The 23,532-nt window shown below is 43.7% G+C and overlaps 1 protein-coding gene across 1 annotated transcript in view; it reads left to right on the top strand.

Annotated features, from left to right (window-relative positions):
• The window catches only part of fras1 (Fraser extracellular matrix complex subunit 1), a 216,861-nt gene that overhangs the window by 145,973 nt on the left and 47,356 nt on the right, over positions 1-23,532 (top strand). Inside the window, exons 27-34 of the mRNA XM_031870528.1 lie at positions 765-849; positions 7,210-7,533; positions 15,180-15,339; positions 15,442-15,620; positions 19,966-20,082; positions 20,780-20,894; positions 21,934-22,071; positions 22,775-22,807. Coding sequence (XP_031726388.1) covers positions 765-849; positions 7,210-7,533; positions 15,180-15,339; positions 15,442-15,620; positions 19,966-20,082; positions 20,780-20,894; positions 21,934-22,071; positions 22,775-22,807 — 1,151 coding nt within the window. The remainder of the gene's footprint in view (positions 1-764; positions 850-7,209; positions 7,534-15,179; positions 15,340-15,441; positions 15,621-19,965; positions 20,083-20,779; positions 20,895-21,933; positions 22,072-22,774; positions 22,808-23,532) is intronic.

Here is a 23,532-nt window from a genome sequence, read left to right as displayed (position 1 = left end):
TTAACAATGTAACTTAACAACGTAATTTAACAATGTAGCTTAACAATGTAATCTAACAATGTAATTTAACAATGTAATTTAACAATCTAACTTAACAACGTAATTTAACAACATAACGTAACATAACAATGTTGCATAATAACGTAACATAAGATCGTAATGCAAGATCATGACGCAAGATTGTAAAGCGACATCACAATGCAACATTGTAACGCAACATCATAACGTAAGGCAACAAAGTTATGTTATTTATAAAGTTAGAATGCTGACCCTTTAATAAAGGTCATCATTGTTTAATATCCAAAACAATAAACATGTATTGTAGCTCTGAGATTGGCGTGCCCGAGCCCTCAGCCCCAAGGACTTGTGTGTAATAAGCCTCGTCTTTATGATGCTGAGGCGGCTCGGTGAGAGGAGACGTCGTTGATGAGGAGTGTGTGTGTGTGTGTGTGTGTGTGTGTGTGTGCGTGCGTGTGTGTGTGACGTGACTGTTCTCCTCTCACCTACACCGCACCGAGGTGATTAGATCTAATGACTACACAATGGACTCATTTTCCCAGAAAGCTCCAGGGTTAACTAAAGGCTTTTTGTAGGTCATGTCTAGTCAAAGTGACGAGTTTGATCTCTTTAATTCAAGGCTGTTTATTAGATGATCTGATTTCAAGTGATTTAACAATATCTCTATGTCTCTCTCTCTCTGTCTCTCCCTCTTTCTCTCTCTTTCTGTCTTCCTTTCTTTGTCCTTTCCTTCTCCCTTCCTGTAGGACTGGTGAGTTCTCCTTGCGTGTCGCTGACCCCCAGCTGTTTTCTCAACCAGAAACCATTCAAGTTCAAGCCGTGTCAATGCAGGTATGTACTGTATAATAACACAGACACTTTCCTCAGCTCACTCTTAATGACACACCTATTTCAACAAAGACTCGAGAGAAACAAACCGTCCTAAACACAACACCCACAGACTGTAAATTATTGCATCATAAGTGTATTCTCCCGGCAGAAAATTGACTGCAAATATAGATATCTCATAAAGATGTCTGCTGTGCAGGTCAATTCAGTAACATTACAGTTAACAGAGAAAGATACTCTGCAAAGGCACATTTGTTTCCAGATTTAGTTTCCTGTGAAACACTATCTGGATCTGTGCTCCGAGGTTACAATGCAAAGTCCATACTTGTGTCCTTGTTGAGAAAGTTTTGCCTCGGAGAGAAAATATAAATTTCAGTTTCTAAAAACCTTATACTGTTGTGCTTTGATGGCACGATGTCTCGTTCTCGCATTGACTATCAAAGTTTCTTATCGTTTGTCAAGTGAGTATCTGATGGATAAATATGACACAGTGAGCAGAAGAGTGTTAGAGGAAAGACACTATCTCACTCTCTACGAGCAAAACCACGAAAACACCATTTAGTGCTGCAGTAGTTACTACTATTTTATCAATATTTGCCCTGTCAGACATCTAACTTAATCTGTATTTGACTTTTTAACAGTTATAATAAGAACAACTAGATCCTGTAGTTTACAACAATATAGCATGCTGAGCTAGCTACATGGTTAGCTTGCTGCCATGATTGTGTAGAACATAGATTCCCTTCCACACACAGTACCAACCCATAGACACAGTCAGCTGAGAACTTCTTATATAGTTTATTCATCCAACAACATAAAGTACAGCAAATAAAAACACAGAAATGTGAGAGAAGCTTTACTGTCGCTGTGGACGGCAAGCGGCACTCAGCCAACAGTTAATCTGGAAAACCTGACAGCTCTTTTTTTTTTGTAGCCGTTTTTGCTGCATCATCCCAGCTGATCTGCAGTCCTCACAGTTTTTTTGGCTCCGTCCTAAAGCACTGATGCCAGGGCCGTGATTGGCCGACGTCGGCCTCGACAGCGGGGCCGTGATTGGTGTTCAGCTGACCTCTGATTTTAGCCCAAATATGGAAAATAATGAGGAAGAAGGGATTAAAGGCTCTCTCTGAGATGATGGGTTAGTGTGACAGCTGTGCTGTGCTGTGTGTGTGTGTGTGTGTGTGCGTGTGTGCGTGTGTGTGTGTGTGCGACACTACAAAGGAGAGAAAGTGACAGACGGTTGATAAATAATAGCAGAACTGAAAGCGTGTGTAACTAATTACAGTAATGATGTAATTACCTGAGTGAAAAATGTCTATTCGGAAAAACAAAATCATCCATATCTGTCACAGGAAGCACCAACCTCCAGGCAAAATATCTTGTTTTAAAAGGAAGCTTTGGTGCAGTTAAGTGTATTAGTATTATAATATACATATAAACGATAAAAAACATAAATAATGTAATTAGTTTTGCAGGTGAGGAAACGTTTGTTGGCTCTGAGGGGCTCCTAGATCTCAGACATTATTACCTGCTGATAAGAGCGGTAACAAACAGATGGAGGCAACTCCTGTGTTCTGTGAGGTCAAATTACAGTTTTCTTTCAATGGAGTCTTGTTGCTTTGAAGAGAGCGTAGATAACAGCTTCAGTTTATTTTGGAAAGGTCTGTCTGACAGCGAGGAAAAGCAGCAAACATGTTCTAAAAGTCCTGAAAGGGATAGACTTTGTTTTTTTTGGTGGACCTTTCTTTTAGGTGGCTAAAATATCTCCATTGTCTCCAAGCTCATTCAATTCACACACATTTATTTTTCAATCATCTGCCTCACAAACATCCATATTACTGGACATGGATCCTGTTTATCTACGTAAGTTATGACGTTGAAAGGGCTCTCATTCGCCTCTCCAGTCTTTGAAATATCCCCCCCCCCCCCCCCCCCCCCCCAACCCCAGATGGCACATGGGTAATTTACAGACATATCCGACAACATACACGAACTGTCTCTCCCTGCTGTTTTTCTGTCTTTGAACTTCTTCGCTCTGACAAAATGCAGCCAGCAACATGTCACAAAGAGGAACATACGCAGCCGGAGTCTCATGCGATCGCTCCTTTCTTCATTCATTCAACATCAAAGAGCAACGGAAACACTGATGTAACCTTCAGTGTTGTTTCCTGTCTCTGGAAATAGAGATCTTGTCAGTATTTGGTTGTAGATTTGCTTTGAAAGAAGCTTCCACGTGTTTAAACCTCATTCTCATTATCAGCAGCACACCGTATTGTCTGTAGATAGTCGCCCCCCGATGGACATTAGAGAGAATGCAGCTTCAGCCTGCCTCCTCCTCGTCTGCCCAAATCACGTAACCTTGCGTTGCAGCTTAATTAACAACATTAATAAGAGGATTTGTATTTTGCTAAATCTCTACAAGAGGACACGTTTCTACTGTTGCAGCCCGACTGAATCCTCCCTAAATGCAAAAGGCATTGCTGGAAAGGTTGACTGAAGCGGGATGGCATTGAGAAGAAGACTATTTGTGATATGCAGCCCCCCACGTATAGAAAAAAAAAGAGAAATAGTTGATTGAAATCCCCGTCAGATCTGCAGCCAGCGGGCACCTCAGAATGTAATAGCCTCAGGAATGAGAGATCTGAGCTGCAGATAGCCAGCCCCCCCCCACACACACTCACCTTTCTGGCAGGAGTGGCTGCTTCCTTTGAAAAAACAAGTTTCCAAGGGTCTGGTATCTTCTAGGGGCATTTCTACAGAGGTGGTCTCACACAGCCCCACATCTTCATCCTAAAGAGGCAACCTTTCTGTTTCTGAGGCTTTGCTCTGCTGATATCATTGCTGTCTTTGCTCTAAGCTGTCAATCGTTACCGGGACACTTTCTAACTTTACGTTGTTGTTGTTGTTGTTGATTAAGGCCCTGTTTACACGTATAGAGATATTTAAAAAACTGATATTTTCTTAAGCGTTTTAAAATAGATTTCTGTCCACACAACCTTGATTTCTCAAAATGTCTCCGTCCACACTGGAACACATAAAACGAGTCCAAACGCTCGTCAACGATACGTCAAATACAAGAGAAGAAGATTCTGAGCATGCTCAGTGAGATCAATTTCCTTTGACGGTGTAAACAAATAGTAATTAACAGTAAAGCATAGCTAATTATTCTTAGCTATGCTTATTAAATGCGGTGCTGTGGCGAAAACAAAAATGGACTCATATGTGAGGAGTAAACTACTAAGTTGAGTTGCTGCTTAGCATCACCTCACAATATAAAGTGATGGAAGCCCATGAATGCTTTCAGTCATCGTGACGTCATTCGTTGGTTTGTGGACTGATGTTATGAAGCCTCATGTTCGGCGATTTTGCCGTTGCCATGTTGTTGTTGTTTTTGCAACCGATGAACAGAAGTGACCACATTAGGACTGAGGAGGAGTGACGTAGAGACACCGTATACGTCTCTAGAGACCTGTCAATCACCGTGTAGCCCCGCCCTAAAGCATCCCCTGCTTTATGGTCTGTTTGACTCTAAATGGACCATAATGTACTAAATGAACATCATGCTGTATTGAAGAAGACTTGAAACTAGAGATTGAGACCATAAACTCATGTTTACAATGTTTACTGAGGTAATGAATCAAGAGAGAAGTAGAGTCATTTTCTCATAGACTTCTATACAACCAGAGGAGTCGCCCCCTGGTGGACACTAGAGAGAATGCTGCTTTAAGACATGAAGCACTGACTTCACTGTCCAGAACCGGAGGTTGCCGCCTGGCTTTACGTGTGCACACAGATAAAAAGTAACCAGAGTTTTAAAAAATCTACACCTTAGAAGGCGTTTTCAAAAATCCTGAAAGGTTTAAGTGACCTAAAGGTCTGTTTGCGTGTGGACGAGAGGCCAAAACAGAGAGGAAAATATCTGTTTAAAGTATATGTGTAGTCAGGGCCTGAGTTCAGAACGGTGTCTAGAAGTAAAAGTTTAAAGTGTGAAGTCCAGAACAAAATTGTGTTGTGTAGTGTTGTGACAGCGAGACACAACAACATGAGAGCTGAGCTGTAGATAAAAGGCCTTGTTACCCACCGAGAGGTCGTACAGGGCATCAACCTGTGAAACACTTCCGCTCTCTGCAATCCGGCACGATCACACCAGGAAGAACAAAACAAAATAAAGAGCCGAACAGAACAACAACCCACGAATCAGCACAAAGAAAACCCACTTCTTTTCTTCCCCATCTTGTTGAAGTGCTGCAGACCCCATGGGTGACGACAGCTTTCTCCCAAACACGAACCTCACCTCTCCCTCACCTGTGAGGGGATGATAAAAGGTCAGCCCTCCTACCTGAGTGGGCCTAGTGTTTGTTTTCGTCTGCCTCGAGCGGGCAGGGGGGGATTTCTCTGGTTGCCTTTAGTGAGCAGGCATATCTTAGCACGATTTCAAACCGGCACACACTCCCACTTTCAGCCTCTGCCAACACATCTGAAACCTTTTTGTTTTCCTCCCTACGACCTGCTGAAGTGACAACACAGGGTTTTACGTGGACGCCCGAGGGCCCGGTCGCCTGTCTCTTGGAGATAATTCCTCTCCGTCTGAAAATGTGTCACCAAACAACCCCAAAAAAATCGGAACAAAAAGGGCAAAGGGCGGCGGCTAACAACATGCCCCCCCCCTCGTGTTTCAGTTCTGTGTCCAGAGGTCACTTTGGTTCGAAGACACATGCACACAGAGAGTGTGTGTGTGTGACTTCCCATATTTCTCTCTCTGGCGCCAGCTTGTTTCATACCCCCTCTCTTTGCTTAAGCTGCTGCTGTAATGGCAGAAAAGAGCTGGAGCTCCACCAGCAGCCGTTGAGTGTAACGAATTGGACCCGAGCCCCTCTGAGCGGCTCGGAGCTCCCCGGCCTGCCGGCGGGTTTGATTTAGGGCCACGGCGAAGCGGCGTCTACCGGCGCCGCCGACGCTGCCAGGCTGCCCCGCTGACAACTTCTGGCAGAGAGTCAGGTTGAAATGAACTGCGTCAGTCTCCTTATTTTTGGTATATATATATATATATTTAATCTTTCTTTGTTGTCTTCTGTGTCAGACACACAGAAGATGCAAATACATTTCTATCCTCAGTACAATCCTTTATTGACTGATTAACATTAACTCTAAACTCACATGGTCATGTATGGGTGAGCAAAGTATCCTCAACGGTTCATATGATATCTTACAGAAAGTTCTTTCGTGATTTTCATTCGTGTTCCCTTCAGCAGCACCAGCGATCAGTGCGCCTGCACAAGCCACTGCAGTGTTCAGACAACTAAACTACATTTTGGGTTTGTGTTAAGTTACAAATAAGTCAACATTGACCTCTGGCTTCACACATGAGCAGCGGCCTCCTTTTTACACCTTGACCATGTCTCTATGTGGACTTTATTCTTTTATTTTAATTTCCCCAAAACTGTGCAAAAAATAGAAAGTACCGTTCACATTAGATCAATACTCGTTACATTGTTTGAACTTGTATTCAGGTAGTGTCTGTACTTGTGCGGATGTGCGTTGGTTGAAACTTCCTACAGACGGCGTCTGTTTACATCTGACCTGATGAATGTTAATCCAATACTCACTGTTCTTTCACCTCTTGTTTGGTTTGTTTGGTCTCCATCAACTCCTGACAAATCTGTCTCTGTAGCTTCCGATTCTTCCACCGTCTTCACAGACTGTCGCTGACTCTGTCCTGCTGTCGTCTGGTGGGTTTATCAGAGCTTGGCCACTGAAAAGTCTGCTTATTACAGCATTAAATTGTTGGTTAATAAGAACCCGAGTGAGTGTACATTCTGTGTAGCTGTAGAGCAAAAGCAACGAGCTAACTGAGGCTAAAGCTACATAGATGTGCAGCGTTGGTGTTGATTCTCAGTGGGACTGAGTTTTAATTATATCAAAAATATAACTTAATAGAGCTCAATCTCTTTTCAACAATGAGTACACGTCTAATCCTACACACACACACTTCATGGTACAAACGGACACATACTGGGTAAAGTCGTACCCTTGCTCACTACAGGAGGCCTCCAGCTCTCCGCGGTGCTCCTTAACTGACTTTGTGAGGTGAAGCTTTCCTTCAGGTACGGCTGAGTGCAGCTTAATCAGGCTGCCCTTCATCCTCTTCATCTCCCCCGGGGAGAAAACTCATCATCTTATCTTAATCAATTTGAGAGAAATTCTCCTCTTGTTCTCTCAGCCACCCTTTAAAATGTTCACGCTGATTCTGAAACTTCGCTCTTTACTGTTAAAACAAAGTGTTGTTTGTGTTTGTGACTTTGTCTCGTCTTTCAGATTATAAACCAAAAGCACGATCTCACTCCCAACCTCTCTCTATTTCAGCCTCCGAGGGTCGTGACTCTCGCTCCTCTCCCCGTGGAGGGCCGCGGCGCCGTGGCCACCATCACCAAGTCGGTCCTGCAGGTGGACGACCCCGACAACCCGGCCAACGTCCTGGTCATGGTCCTGGAACCGCCCCGCCACGGCCGGCTGACACGTCTCAACGGCGACCGGGCCATCGGCCGATTCAAGCTGGAGGAGCTGTCGCGGGAACGGATCCGGTACGTCCACGACGGCTCGGAGGGGACGGAGGACGGGACGGTGCTGCAGGTCAACGACGGCCACAGCTACAGGAACATTCTCCTCCAGGTCCACATCAATCAGAAGGTAGGGAGGTCAGACGGGGGGGTCGATGGTATTAATGATGTTTAGATAGCATGTTTAATTTAGAGTCCTGCTGCTCTCTGGCTCAGCTCAAACATCTCTGCAGAGGAGAGAGACCTGCATCGATCCTCTATTAATACTGGAGGAAGTTCTTTCCTGGAGGTTACACCACTGAGCCAAGCTAGTGTGTTGCACCTCGAAGCTTCACCAGCTGTGTTTCCAGACTGTAGCTCATACACGATCATCGTGGTGGATTGAGCCAAAGTGAAATTTATCAATCTGACAAAGGTGAGACGACAATAAGTGACAAATCTGCTTCATGCTGGATATCTCCAGCACCTGCATTCATTACCTTCCACAGCTTTACTATGAATTGTAAATGTTTTTTAGGGACAGCATAATGAGGCTTTCTTTTTGCATCTCAATGTATTCTGAGCTGCCCTCTGGCAGCAGCAGAAACTTTTATGTGCGGAAGCTTTAAATCCAAATGAAAATACTTTTTTTGTTGTTATAATCAGTTTTAAAACTGACACTCGAGAACTTTATTTCCTCCACAAGTTTACAGTTCAGAAGTTAGGAGGAGAAGGATGTTTAATGGAGACACTTACAAGTGATCAGATTCAAGGCATTTGTGTCTCAGCTGAAAAGCAATTTTTTTTAAAAGTGTTACTTGTAAATATTGGATCTCGTAAAATATTCCTGTTGTTTTGCTACACAGCTGAGTGAAGTTGACATCCACTGTAGTCCTGTAAACCCCTTTAATCGCCTCAACTTTCAGCATTAATTACTCTGATTACTCTCAGTGTGCTCTGTTGCCTTTATCCCTGAAAATAGTTTGCTGGAGTCACGAGCTCACCTTCGTATATTTAAATACTGAAACAGAAAGAGCCGGTCAGCCGGTGTCCGTCCTCTGTCATCGCTTCTGGGGACGTTGTTATGACAAGGACGTAATTATCTGACAACAAGCGCCGCAGCCGCCGCGACCGAAGGGGAGGGGGGGAGGGGGAGTGTGTGTTTGGTATGAGATACATTTGGCAGCTCACTCAGTCACTAAACATGAGCACACACACACACACACACACACACACAGAACTGGAGACAAAGGCAGGACCTGCGTCTCCAGACTTGGTGAAAATTGTATTTACTGTCTTTTTCCACCAGATGTCCACCGAAGGTAAACCTCCACGGCCTTTGTCCACTTGCGTAAAAAGGGCCCATAATGTTCAGTCAAAGCCTAAAAAACAGTCAACTCATTGTTTTCTGTTCTTTATTTTTCTGTATTCAGTCAGAAACCGGGTTATATTAATAACAAGTTAAATCATAAGCTTTGTGAATATTTTTTTTACCTTCAAATGTTTTTTATCTTCAATTTTCCAAGCAGTCAAATCTCAAGTTCATCAACTCTTACACTGTCAATCCAAGTCTAGTCGTTCTTTCTTGAACCGATCTGACTTGTGTCTGAGTTTCAATTTGGTTTCTCGTGTCTAAAGTGGACACACACACACACACACACACACACACACACACACACACACACACACACACATGCTGTATCTGACTCACAAAGACTTTCCCCCAACACTGTTTTAACTGTCTCAGCAGTCCGAGGAACTTCCTGCGCCCAGCTTTGGTTTTAGATTGCATTGGAATAGAAAAGCCTTCACGTGATACTGAACATCCCACCTCGCTGTGCGCCGGTTGGACTTTTGTTCCCGGCGGGAGAGACTTTTTCTTTTCCAGTGATATATTTTTTGCTGCAGGTTTTGGAGGGCAGCTCTGTTTGTCTGGCTGCATACAGATGCTGCGCTTCAGGCTCAACTCCTCTGCTTTTTCTTCTTCTGTAAATCAATAACATCCCACTCACACACACACACACACACACACACACACGCACACACACACACCAGTATCCCTTTACTGTAAAGTGTCCTGATGCTGAATTATGTGGCGCGTTAGACAGAGCAGGATGGAGGGCTGAGAGAATGCGCTTGATTTATATCAGAATCTTCTTGCACTCGTCCCAGCAGTGTCCCCCAATATATTTCTGTTCTGCCTCCAGCTTGATCTGCACGGCTGCATCACCATAGAATAGAGATCAGTGAGGACGTTTAGGGAGAGGAGCACCAGCCACTGCGGGGATATTGTCTTCTCCCAGCACGACAGAAAGGAAGAAGAAGAACAGGCGAGGCTTTGTTTCACTGGCGCGAAGCTGTGCAGATAAAAGAGGACGATTTGCATAACTTCAGCCGGGACAATACACCAACATTCTCTGGTTGTATTTTCATGGAAAACAAATTCTGCTACGAAAAGTTACAAGAGAGCACTCCTCCTACTGCAGAGGAAGCTTCACTCATTCTCTGGTGCTCTTTACTGCCGTACTGCATCACACAGCAGCTGTGTGTGGTAAACATCAGACGTCATCGACAGCAGGATGCTCAGGTTCAAATAGAAGTTAGAAAAACCTCCTGCTGCTGCAACACTGTAGGCCACCTGCTGGGGGGGGGGGGGCTACAAGCTCTCAAACCTGTGAGAAGTGGAAGAGAATCAGGAATTAAGATCAACGCACTAAAACCCTCACAATCTGCATGAAGCTCAATGGAGACTCCGTGAACCCGGACCTCCACAGAGCTCAAGAATAAAACCCTGAGTGATTATCGGCTCCGCCTCGACTTTATCAAAACCCGAGTCAATGAATCTTTAGTTTTCATTGCGGGCTGCTTTCTCTGGCGCTCTTTGTGCCTTCCAAACCCAGCGGTGCCTGTCGATGCCGGGCCGTGGCGCGGACAATAGCATTCCCTGGGAGTTGGATTAGGGCGCTCTAAAGCGGGACACTAATCAGGCCCTTAATGACCCTCTGATGGATGGACTCTCTGAGTCTGAGCCCCCGGAGCTGAGCTGCAGCTCGGCTGAGTAGGAAGCAGGACCCTTGGCTTTCAATTACTGTCTGGAAGGAGAACACTGTGAGCCTCTGCAGAAATGGAAGGAAATATATATATATATATGTATGTATGTATATATATATATATATATATATATATATATATATATATATGTATGTATGTATGTATGTATGTATGTATGTATGTATATATATATATATATATATTGTCAGTCTAATAGCGGCTGTGTTGTCAAGCAGAGTGCTACGAGTTTAGCTCCACTCCCACTGAGCGCTCGCCTTCACCGTTGCTTGGGAATACCATGATTAGTTTTGAGTTTTCTTTCTTTCTTTTCAGCGCTACCCCACATCAACGAGTCTGTGATTACACTTCTGATTGCAGTGATTTGTTTCCGTTAAAGCCGGCGGCCGGAGTCACGCAGCCCCCGATGTTTGCTTTGGCACGCGCTCTGATTTCACACACAGCAACGCCTCGTCGAGATTAAATTAGAATTTGTTGCCGATAAAGATTCAATCTGCATCCTGTGACTTTCTGTTTGACGTGTCCATCAGCTCGGCCCGTTCACCCTCCCCCCCCCTGCTGGAGTTATGGAAGAATGAGAGATGACAATGTCATTGTTATTACAACAGCATGACCGTCCCGGCCGGCAGCTACAGCCCATGTTTTATGGATGATGCCGACTCCATCTCGGCAAAGTCATTTATTTCTGCTTTTGTGGACTGCAGCCAAAAGCTCTCTCTGGCCAGCACCGGCTCTATTTACAGTCCATCTCAGGCCCGCTGGCTCACAGCCCTTTAAAGGTCTCGGATTATTCATCTTTCATGCATTTTTTTATTTTTTATTTAGTACTGCGGCTAAGTAAAAAAAAAAGTTGTTTATTTTCTATGATATATTTTGCAGCATCGGCTGATGGCCTAACAGCCCCTCACCTCCTTATGTAATATGTAACCCAACTCTTTAGTAGATACAGTGATTAAAAATAATATATAAAATATATATTTGTATTGAGGGTGCAAGTGTAATCTGTGGACATGACTGACCAAATCATTTGTGTGATTTTGGTGACCAACCAGCATCCTGGTGCAGCATGAGGTTACATCAGGAAGGATTTATACATAATCATTAATACACAGTCAGCCTTTTCTCCCAAAGATTACGTTCCCATAAAACTAAACTACATTGTGAGTTACGTTTTGAATGAAACGTAGTTTGTTGCAGGTAATGTTTGTCTGTGACGTATCATTCTTCAGTCTTCGTGAAGAGAGGGTTAGATGGGTCAAACTAACAGGACTTTCACCCAGGAGACCGCTGTCCATGTCCTGCGTGAAGCCAAAGGTCAATATGTACTTATTTGTAGCGTAAATAACATCACAAACAAGTCCATTTAATAACCTTTAAATAATAATTCATACTTTCAAGAATATGTTATTTAGCTTTGGCAATAATGTAACCTGAACATTCACCCCAATAAAGCTTATTTAAGCTTTAATAAGCTTTTTAATGAACTTAACCAAGTAGTTATTTTGCTTAGTAATCATTTTTTGTTTTGTTTCAATTTGCAACGTTAACCGCATGTTTAAACAGTTTAAAACTGCAACCGTAATCCGGAAGAAAATACGTTTCAGTGCAGTTTAGTTTTATGGAAACCTCATTTTTGTGAGACAGGGTTGAATTAGTGAGCGAGCGAAGTTAACTTCTCTCATCCAGTTTAGAAGCAGAAGATGGTGTAATGTGTAATGTTTAATGTTTTAAGAGCTGGTTTTAAGCCCAAGTTAAAAGTCTTATAAAAGTCTTAAGACAGGCCTCAAGTCCTTAAAAACAAGTCCACCTCGAGTCACAAAGTCTTCATAAGAACGTCCAGTTCGTTTCCAATTGCAAGTTTTTCACGTTTGTGAATGTCAACCATTGAAATGGTTTATAAGGAGATCTCCCTGTTGCTGTCTGACCCCATTTAACCTCATGAATTTACAGCATTTCAAGTCTCAAGTTAAATCACGTGTCAAACAAGTCATAGAAGTCCAAGTCAGTTGTTCGTCTCTGCTATGTGAAGGAAAGGACGCTTGTAGTTTTGCTTAACGTGAACCAGTCCGATGGTTGTTGATGGAGTTGAGCAACGTGACGTAGCGTTAGCTCTATATCCTCAGCTTTGCAGCAGCACTAAGTAAGATGCCTTAAACCAACGGCTCTCAGACCAATGAGTCATTGAGTTCTGAGTTCATCACCATAAATTCCTCTCTGATATTTGTTTAATTCACCTCAGTTGTCTCTCGACATTCCCCTTCTCTCCAGTTCCAATATCGTCAATATGAAATCACACAAATCCAGTTCCTTGCTCTCTCCCAGAGGTCAAACAGCAGATAAACTTCCACCAGCATTTAATATTCTTTGCACCTGAGTGAAGGAGATTCGACCTTCTCGAAATCTCACTCTGGCGAGAAGAAAACCCCACAACTCATTAGACTTGTGTGTTATTCAAGACAGAAAATTAGAAGAAATAACCAAATGAGGGAGCAGCTGCAGGACAAAGAGTCGGAGGTCTGGGGAAATCAGGAGTATCGGCAAACTTCTAAATCCTCCGACCTCCTTCATTCTGTGGAGTGTGCTGTTTGTGGTGTGAGCGTCCTTTAAGGACCTCGGTGTTCATCAGGAGAGGCTGATAATCTCCTGGATGATGTGGTCCTCTGAGTTAAACGCCTGCCACGCTGACTTATGTGTTTCCTCTGCGGCTCGTCTGCGGTTCTTCGCCTGCTGCTGCTCCGCTGAAATAGTGTGATTTGGATCAGCCGAGCGGCAGGCAGCCGGTCGGCAGGTTGTTATCTGCAAACACAGACTGCCACACACACACACACACACACACTCTCGTTGTCACACACACCTGTGCACACTCTTGTAATCTATTATCGCCCACTGACACAGTGTTTCTGCCATTACGCTGATCTCCTGCAGGGAACTCTGTGTTTGTGCTGTGTCAGCCTGCTCTCCTGAAAATGACAAAGAAACTGTATTGTAAATGACGTTTTAAGGGTATTTTTTAACTGGATCACAGTTGTTTTTGAGATATCACAAATACATTTCTAATCAAAGTGTGTGCAGGGAGAACTTTGGTTCTACCAAACACAGGACTTTCACCCAGGAGACCGCTGTGCATGTCCAGCGTGAAACCAAAAGTCAGCGCTGACTTATTTTAATTTACGTCCGTAACTTATGTCTCATAACAAACATTTTTCTCATAACAAACATCATTTTTTTGCCAAACCAGGATGATTCTTACCAAACATAACACCTGAAAGTAATGAAGAATGCAGTTTAGTTCGATAAGAGACAGGGTTAGTATTTCTCTCTCTTCATATCAGTGATTCGACAGTTCATTGAGTGGCCGTCTTGATAAATTGAACAGGTAGAAAGATAAACAAGTGTCCTGCTGGAGGATAAAACCAGCTGAGGGGATTTGTTTTACAACATGGCAACCCCCAAAGTTGTTCTTATTAATGGTTCATAACTGATGTTCTATGTGTCTAAGATACCCGTAGATATGTTCTATCTCAGGGTATCTTTTTCGGAAGTGGTATCAAAGTTTTTTCCTTTTAAAATAGATTTCTGCAACACTTTTTGGTTCAAGTGTTAATACTAGTGTAATACTAACATCCTTTAGCCAGGAACTGTGATTTAGTGTCACCTCCTGAGGAAAGCAGAGATGTAGGTTCAGCACACTGGAAACAAATACCTGTGAAAATGGCCACACTTTAAAATAAGAATATCGTTGTTTTTCATTTGACATTCTTACTCTCAAGAGTTGACAAGACAATATATGTTTTTATATAAACTAGATGACTTTTAGATCATTTAACTTCATCCAGCTGTAAACTGCGGAGCTTCTGTGTACAGAACAGATATCAGGTTGTTGTTGTAGATGCATAATAAGTGTGTAAGTCTGTTTTTATTGCGGCAGCTGGTTGTCACGGTGCGTGAGAGAGTTTTTCTTCTTACCTGCTCAGATGTCCTCTAGCGACAGCGAGTCCTCCACACGCTGCGAGCTTTCTCTGCAGCTCATCCTGCTCCTTGTTCCTCGGCCTCGGATCAATACAGCGTCACGAAAACAAGTCGGATTCCACAGTTTCGCTGACAGCTCTGAGCCCAGACTGCTACGCTGCTTCTGATCGGCGGAGCTGACTCGAGGGCTCGGCGCTCCGGTGACACTGCGGCTGATTGACAGCTGTTACGACGGGCTCCTGGGACTCACAATCCTGAGGTTACAACAGATGTGGAATTAAAAAACAAGCTGCGCAAACTGTGACAAAAACAAAGTGAAAGTGGCATCAGGCTGCACCTGAGGAGCAAGGACTCTGCTTTTATCTCTCTTCACACCACCGTGGTACCACACACGGGGGGTCTCAGTGTGAGAAACACTCTCAATGTTTAATTCACCACGTTAGAGAGTAAATGTGATTTAAGTAACTCTTGATTATGCGACGGCACCTGCGGCTGATTCGAGCTAACGTCCAGGTCATGAAAGCTTTTATATTCGAATGAAATACCTGGCATCTGTTGAGCTCCTCTCAGGGGAAACACAAACATTTATTTTATTTTTCTGCTTGGATCCATCTTGACAAAGCGTTCTGGTGAAATTCGCAGACAGACGTTGGTTAGAAAAAGGGAAAAGTCGTTTTAAGTTGAGCAGATCTTGCCGTATCCAAACAGAAACCAACCTCACTGTTCTGAGGGTGAACAGCTTTAATGTGTCTGTTTCAGGCCGCGGACTCTCCTCACACGCTGTCTGTGCCGGTGACCTGGGTGAAGGAAGGAGGCATGGTGCGGCTGGATAAAAAATACCTGCAGGCCGACTACAGGGGAGTCAGCAGCGATGACATCGTCTACACCATCGTGGTCTCAGAAGGACAACCTAAATACGGTACGAACTCTCCAACGAATGCTGGTGGGATGTGATTCCGGTCACTATGATTATTATGTGACGTATAACAGCAGTGCATCTCCTCCTCTGTAACCGTCTCAGGTGAGGTGGTGCTGGTGTCCATGCCAGCCGACGGCCCCGCAGAAGGCTGGCGCCCCTCGCTAACCGACGACCGAGGCTTCACGCCCACAACCTCCTTCACCCAGCAGGACGTCAACGACGGCACCGTCTGGTACCGACACTTTGGCGGCGGCAGCGACAGCGACTCCTTCCAGTTCCAGGTCAGCACTGGTTCTCATACAGCGGACGCGTTTCAGACATCCATCATACATCATGTGTCTGATAGTTATGCTTCAGCTTTACTGAGACACAAAGCATGCTTTCCTGCTTCACGTATAGGTTTTCACTCCTTTTCATGAAGAAGAGGGTCAAAGTTCAAGGTGCCATGTTATGACGAACTCCCAATTGAATGCATACTGCATGCAGCAGTACATACTGTGTAAGTGCAGCTGCGGTTTGTACTTAAAGTAAAAAGCGATTTGGAACGCAGCTTGTTGGCTCAACGCAGCCAGTGGAGTCATCGTTGTAGCTGGTTCTTCGTGAGGCGGTATCTGCTCTTGCCTCCAGTGTCTCAGTAGAATCCATCTAGCTGTAAAAGCCAAAAGCTTTTCAAAGGAGTAGAAGTTCAGCAGAGTCTTTGACTGTCTTGTTCAGGGCTATTTGTTTCTACTTTGAATCTGAAAAGTAAACATATGAATTATGGGTTTCCCCCGACAGTGAACCATTATATCAAACGTATTTAAGAGGGAAAACACTGTCGGGATACACGCACCACAAGGTTGTACTACTACTGTACCTATAAATAATCTCAGAAAGAAAATAAATTAGCTGTGAGACGAGGAAGCCCCGGGGGGGCCGATAACAGCGTCTCACCCCCGAAAGTACAAGAGGAGGAGACGGTGACAGAGACGCATGTCGTCGTCCTTGTTGTTTTTTTGTCTCTCTCTGGAGTGTTCTTTGAAGTTCACTCTCTTACTCGTGTTCCCATGTGTTTACCTCTTCCCTCCCTTTCCGATATGTCTCCCTCTGGCCTGATTTATTCCTCCCCTCCTCCTCCTCTTCCTCCTCCATCTCTCCTCTCTGTTTTTTCTGTTATATTTCCGATAACCGTGAAATTGTTTCTATAAAACCGTGCTGTTTATCTGTAAAAGATATCCTTCAGTCTTAGTATTTTATGATATATATTATATATATATTCACTCAGCAGTTGTTTTAATCGCCAACCACTTCACAGTTCACTCTATCATTGCACACGACACTTTGTTTTTATCCTCTCTCTCTTATTTCCCTCCCTGCTCTTCTTAAAGTGTGTTCTCTGTGGATTTCCTCTCCGTCAGTTCAGAGCTTGGCACCAGCCGTCCTGTGCGACTCACTCAAAATCAACCCATAGCGACTTATCTCGATTAGCGCTAATGACCACAAATTACTCGCAAATTGGCCCCAAATCTGAGACAGTTCCAGTAAAACCGACGCAGCGTTCGTCTCTGCTTCACCTCGACTCCGTCAGGCCGCCAGAAGCTTGTAGCTACATCTGATCATCTTCCTTCCTCCGTCCCCACACGCAACGTTCTGGCCCCATCCATCAGGGCAAATGCGTTTCAATTACACAGTGCCGGATTCAAATTAAATTCTCGGGTGTCTCATCATTTTGACAGGAAGTGCAAAAAGCAGGCGAGGAAAAGCAGGAAAGGAAGCCCGCCACAAACCCAACGGCTGGAAGCGTTTGTGCTGTCGGGCGATTAAAGCTGACGGTTTGTCAGCGTGGTGTTTTCGTCCTCCGATGGTTTTTATCGAAGTGTGCGGCGCCTCGTTAGAGCTGATTGATTTGAAACTCATCCTGCTTCTGCAGCTCAACAGAAAGTGGGCTGCACAGCACTCGACACGCACATCTTCTCACGCACCAACATGTCAAATCACAACCGTGTTCAAATCAGACAGATGGGGATCTGGGGTCTTTGAAATTTGGTCTGAAGTGAAAATTTGCCCTTTCAAAAAACAAAATAAATAAATAAAAGTCCTCACAGTTGGCTTGTTTGTATCATGTGGCCTCAGAAATATTACTGAACCTATGCAACAGAGAAAGACACTTGTGCTATGAATTAAAAAGTATAGGTAATTACTTTGTGGACGTTTGTTTCCTGTCGTTCTTTTATTGCCAGGTCTGAAAGGCTTGAAATGGCCCCAAAAGGCCCCAAAAAATGGGGGAAATTTCACCTCAAAATCTAAAACACGCAGCATAAGGCCAGTTCAGAAACTGAATGAGGTTGAGTATTGAATGTGTAGAAAATGTATTGAATTTCTCTTGTCTTTAGTAACACAGCAGTATTACCAAACCTCCCATGTCCCTTTTGTTTTTGCAACACATTTGCTCATAGATACATCACATACTGTATATTCACACATTGAGCTGGAAACTGTTCATTTGCACTTTCCCTGGTGAATAAATATAAATAAATAAATAATGATTTGGAGTTTGTAAAGGCCCCGCCCTCTTTTAAAGTGTATGCACAAGCCACTGGAGCCAAAACATTGTGAAATAAACTCATTAAAATTCACACAAGTGAGAGAATCAGTGTTCAAAGCTGCTCTGTGCAACAAACTGGTAAAGTTTCATTGTAGGACTCGTTGTGAATCAAATGAGGTAAGATATAATGCAAGGTGTTTAGGTTGAATGGAGCCGACTGAATAATCAATAATTTACTTCTGCTGCGACACCGCCTTCAATAAATCCAGCTGACTCAGCGCGCCGGCTCTCGTGTTAACACCATCGCTTGTGATTGGTGGCGCTGACTCCGGGCTTCATGCCGGCCGCTGCATCACTCGTGACTGACGGAGCCGACTACAACCTCTCTAACTTTCTTTGTCCCGTCAAACGCCTCAGAAGTGACGGGAACGAGCAGCGGAGGAAGCGAGAGGAGGAAGGAACTGGTGTGCATCAGGGGGACGACAGCAGTTAAAGCTACTTGTTGTGGAGGGGAAGAGAAACAGAGTAACACGGTGTGAAAGTTAACATACTGTTTACTTTAAGGAGCAGAGTAACACGGTGTGAAAGTTAACATACTGTTTACTTTAAGGAGCAGAGCCAAACACTCAAGAAGCTTCTCTCCAGTCAGGAAGGCAGAGGAGGATTAAACTGGTCCAGCTTTTCCGTCACCTATCAGCGATTCAATTATTAGCATAATCTTACATTCTAATTTTAAATCATCTTCTGCATTATGAGCCAGCTAAAGAACAGAGGTCAGAGGTCAGAGGTCAGAGGCACAGCGCTGGAGAGAAGCTGAAGATGGAAGACCAGCTTTTTCTTCTGTTGCATTTCTTTGACTTATTATTATTCTCATTTGAAAGTGTGGCGTTAGAAAAAGTTGTCATAACTTTCTCAGTTGCGCAAAAAATAAAAGTTTTTACAATTGAGGTGGTTTTTGTTTGATGCACTAGATGGATTATGGAAATGCATTTGCCGAAAACAGTAAACAGTAATTGTAAGTGAATTAACTGTAATATCATATATATATATATATATATAAATAATCTTAAATAAGGTCATCATAAATCATAAGGTGCCCCCTGCATCAATATAATATCATATAATATATATATATATTTGTTTTTATTGAAAAGGATCTGAGATGCAATAAAAACAATTGTTTCTTCACAAAATGTTTGAATGATTCCAGCATGTTTTTGTGCCATTTTAAGAGTTGTAATCATATTTTGATGATTATCAGGATAGTATCCAGGATATTAATCATATTGTCCCTCGTCTGCTCCGAGGTATTTGAAACTGAGCAGCTTCTCCACGCGCTTTGTTATCATGGATGTGAGGGCGGCAGTGGTTGAGATCTGTAGGCCGGGTTTCTTTGGGGGGTACGGGGATTATGGTGGCAGTCTTCAGTCTGGTAGGATCTACAGAAGAGTGAGTGATGCTCTGGGGCTTCAGAGGGAACCCTGAGGGAACCCTGAGGCTCTCTCTTTGTGCCCTTTTATTCACTTTACATTTAGAAAGAAATTTTTATGGATTCAACAAAGTGATTTAAAAGTAATCAGGGGTGTAATTGTCTTCAGTAAGAGAAATAACTGCCCTAACACTGGACACAGATCAGCACTTAAACATGGTCAGCAGGGCAATGAGGTCATCTCGCTGAGTTTTACTCTCATCGTCTCCTTTACTGATGTTCGTGCGGTTTCCATTGTGATTTATGGGCAGAAAGCGATTCGGCGTCTTCGTCCCTGCAGCTGATGCCGGGTTCTCTCTCACGTTTCATCTGTTGTAGCTCACAGCTGGAGGTCCTCCAGAGCCTGTCACTCAGAAATAATATGTATATATATATATATATATGTACAGTATATATATATATATAATACACAAGCCAGAGAGCTGAGGATAAACACAAACATTTAGTTAGAGGGTGTGCTGCAGATAAAGACTTCAAACTTCAAGATAAGAGAAGTTTAGAGTGAGTAGATAAGGGGAGACAAGTGTTGTACAAGTTTACAATCTGTCTTATAAAGTGTGTTTGTGTGTGTGTGTGTGTGTGTGTGTGTGTGTGTGTGTGTGTGTGTGTGCAGGTTTCCACAGAGGCAGCCGCGATCCTACAGAACGATGCCCAGACCTTCACCATCGGAGTCCTGCCTCAGACCCCAGGATTCCCCCAGCTGGCCCCCGACTGCGACCTGCAGGTCACGGTGAGGGATCACAAAGACGTGTTTAAGGATTCAGACAGGATCAGAACAACAGGTGTTTCAGTTTAACCAGTGGCCGTGTTAACTGGTGACTCTCAGCCGAATGAGTCCGTGGCTGCTTGTTACGTAAATGTTTGTTTACGATAATAAACACAGATATTTAAAACTGGTTGAAGTCTTTTACGAGGACACCTACACGTGCTGCTGAGTCACCAGTTAACACGGTCACCCTTTAAACTGAAACACCAGCAGCATCTACAGCTTCAAGCTGTTAACCGTGTTGACTACCACTGGACTGTGTCTTAAAGCTGAATCAAGTGAAAGCTCTGAGTGTCTTCATGGTGTCTGACGTTCTGTTCATGAACACAGAGAACAGAGTTGATCATCTAGTGACTTGTAGCTCCTGATGTCTCTCTGGTGGAACGTTACACACATACATGTTTATATCTGGACTCTAAATACTGGACCACCAGCTGATGTCTTCTACTCTCTGACAGCACACAGATCTGGAAAGTCAATGTGTTTAAACATTCCCAAATTTTGATTATTACTTCTTCCTCAGTTATAATCACATGTGGTGCATCAGAGTTGGAGGATATAGTAGCTCTTGTTTTACCTCTGTTCTTACGTCAGCGTGTGTGTGTATATCGGTCTGTGTGTGTGCGTGTGTGTGTGTGTGTGTGTGTGTGCGTGTGTGCAGGCTCTGGAGGATCGGGTGACAGAGATAACGCCTACAGCTCTGTCCTTCATCGACTCTGAGACTCCCAGTGACAAACTTATCTACAACATCACCAAACCGCTACCGCAGGGACAAGGTCAGCCTCACACACACACACACACACACACACACACACACAGGCTACATGACACAGGACACGCCCCCTGAGATAACTTCTCAGGATTCACAGACTCAGACTCATGCGGACGCAGACTCTGGCTCCAAATGACGTCAAAAAACGCAAGATGGCCGCTCTCACGTACCCGGGATATTTTGGCTTCACTTTTGTACAGTGGGAGGAAGCAGCGACGTGTCGTCCATTTATATATAAAGTCTATGACACCAACGTATCCTCGGACAAAAGTTTGTATGATATCTAACGAAAAAGTCACTGCTCAGTTTCCACGGTTTTCCTACGAAAGTCCAGCAACACATGAATACAGTCTTTTCAAAATAAACTTCCGTCTTCACAGGAAACAACTGAGTTAAATTTAGGCAACAAAACTACTGAGTTAGGTTTAGGAAAAGACCCTGGGGGTTACTTAAGTACGGACGTTACTTGACAAATAAATCAGCATTAAGTTCTTGTCTCACACGAGGCTCAGACTTCAGTCTACTGGTTTTTGTTTCAACGTCCACCTCTCGTACTTTACTTTGAAAGTTTTTGCATCTTTAATACTTCCTGGTTCATGATTATGACGATTACATATAAATTAATTTTGTGGGATATCTTCAAATTACAGCGCATTCATTTTTCGTAGAAATTGCTACGAACGCTGTATGACACCAGCCTGATGACACATGCACGCACACACACACACGCACGCACACACACACACACCCCCGCGCACACACGCTGAGCCTTTCTTTCCCTCATCATGTGGAAAAGATTAAAAGGATTGAAATCTAAGTTGTGTCAGGGGGGCAGGAGCCTTATAATTAGACACAGTGAGTGAGCTTCTGAGCTGGTGTTTGATTCCTGACTCACGGTTAACATGTTGAGCTACTCTGTTCATCATTCATTATCACTTAAGGGCCCACGAGCAAGGCACTGTGACACACAGCTTCCTGGTGTGAAAGTGGGAAAGAAAAAACGTTTTGCTGGAGTGTTGATTTCCTTTTTCTCTCGTCCTCAGGTGCCATCGAGCATCTGGACCGACCGCACGCTCCGGTGAAACACTTCACTCAGGCCGACGTCAACAACGGCAAGCTCATCTACAGACCACCGCAGGCCCCGTCACACCTGCAGGAGCTCTACCAGTACTCCTTCATCGGTGAGACACACAAGTACACACAGACCAGAGGCTGTTTGAATCAATATTCAATAAGTAATAAATAAATACGGCTGTGAAATATATCCTGAAATGAATATGTAAGGCAATAAATATATAAATAACAAAATATGTAGCCCTTGAAGCTAACGTTAGCTAGCGTACTATTGACGACAGATAACGATCAGAGAACATCTGTGTAGTTTTATCCAGATGTGTGTGATGCATTGAGTCTGGCTCTGGCTTCAGTCAGCTCTTGTCTTGATGATGATTCAGCCATTTTTAAATGATTTCATCATGAGAAACTGGCTTTGATCATTTAACACTCAGCCCAAAGTTTGGATTAACTTCTTCAGGTCAACGCTAATCGTACAACTTTGGCTCATATACTGCAAACTATCACCTCAGCTCATGTGATGAATATTTAAACAGGAAGAGTGAGAATTTAACTGTTTTTCAAAGTAAATCGTTTATTTAAACGCAACCCAATAATCCGAGATCAAAGATGACTTTAGTTCCTGTTAATCTGAGTGTGTGGAGCTCCAGAGGGAAAGCTTTGCATCAGTAACTCCTCCACATCGCCTCCTGACTTTAATGCGTCATCCTGTTCACTTTTTATGTTTCCTGTCAGCTCTGCCTCAATCCTCTGTTTTTACTTTTATCACCTCACAGCGCTAAAAGATCTCGTTTTTTTTTACCCTAACAGGTCTACCGGAGTCGCTGAGCGTCTATTTCACAGGTGAGTACTTCATCTTTCTCAGTTTAGAGAGGAGGAGGAGGAGGCAATTAGTTTCCTCTCTCCTTTTTTTTTCTTCTCCTCTTTTCCACACTAAATCCTCTTCATCCTCAGTCGTCTCCTCCTCCCTTCTCCCTCTTGATATCTCTCTGACCAAAATGTCTCTCTCCTCAATCTCCTCTTCGTCTCTCCCCTCTCCCCTCTCCCCTCTCTTCAATCTCTGTTGTGTTTTCATCTTTCTTGTTATGACATTCTTCCTCTCCTCTCGCTGTTCGTCTCTGACCTCATTTTCTCCTCTCTTCCCTCCTCTCTGCACTTCCCACCTTTTGATTTCGTCTTTGTCTCGTCTGCTCTCCTCCCTTGATCTCTCCTCCTCTGTTTCCTTTCCTTTTAATCTTCACTATGAATGTCCTTTCTCTCTCCTCCCCTTGGGCTATCTTTTCCCTCTCTCTTCCTCTTCTTCCTGTTGTTTACGGGCATTCGGAGAGTGCTTTTCACTTTACTGTAGGCCTTGAGCCACACACACACACTCACACTCCATCCATCCTGCTGCTTTAAAGGGAAACTAAGTAAAAGATGGCTTTTGTTGAAAACTGTTGTTGTAGAAAGTGCAACAAGTTATCGCCAGTCAATTACTGCATTTATCCAAGTCCTTCTGAGGTACTTGTACTTAACTTGAGTATCTCACATTTCTATCCACTACATCTCACATTTCTATCCACTACATC

The sequence above is a fragment of the Anarrhichthys ocellatus genome, unplaced genomic scaffold (assembly GCF_004355925.1).
Source record: "Anarrhichthys ocellatus isolate YVR2014 unplaced genomic scaffold, GSC_Weel_1.0 scaffold53, whole genome shotgun sequence".
In the NCBI taxonomy this organism is placed as follows: domain Eukaryota; kingdom Metazoa; phylum Chordata; class Actinopteri; order Perciformes; family Anarhichadidae; genus Anarrhichthys; species Anarrhichthys ocellatus.
This window is presented reverse-complemented; position numbering and strand designations above follow the sequence as displayed.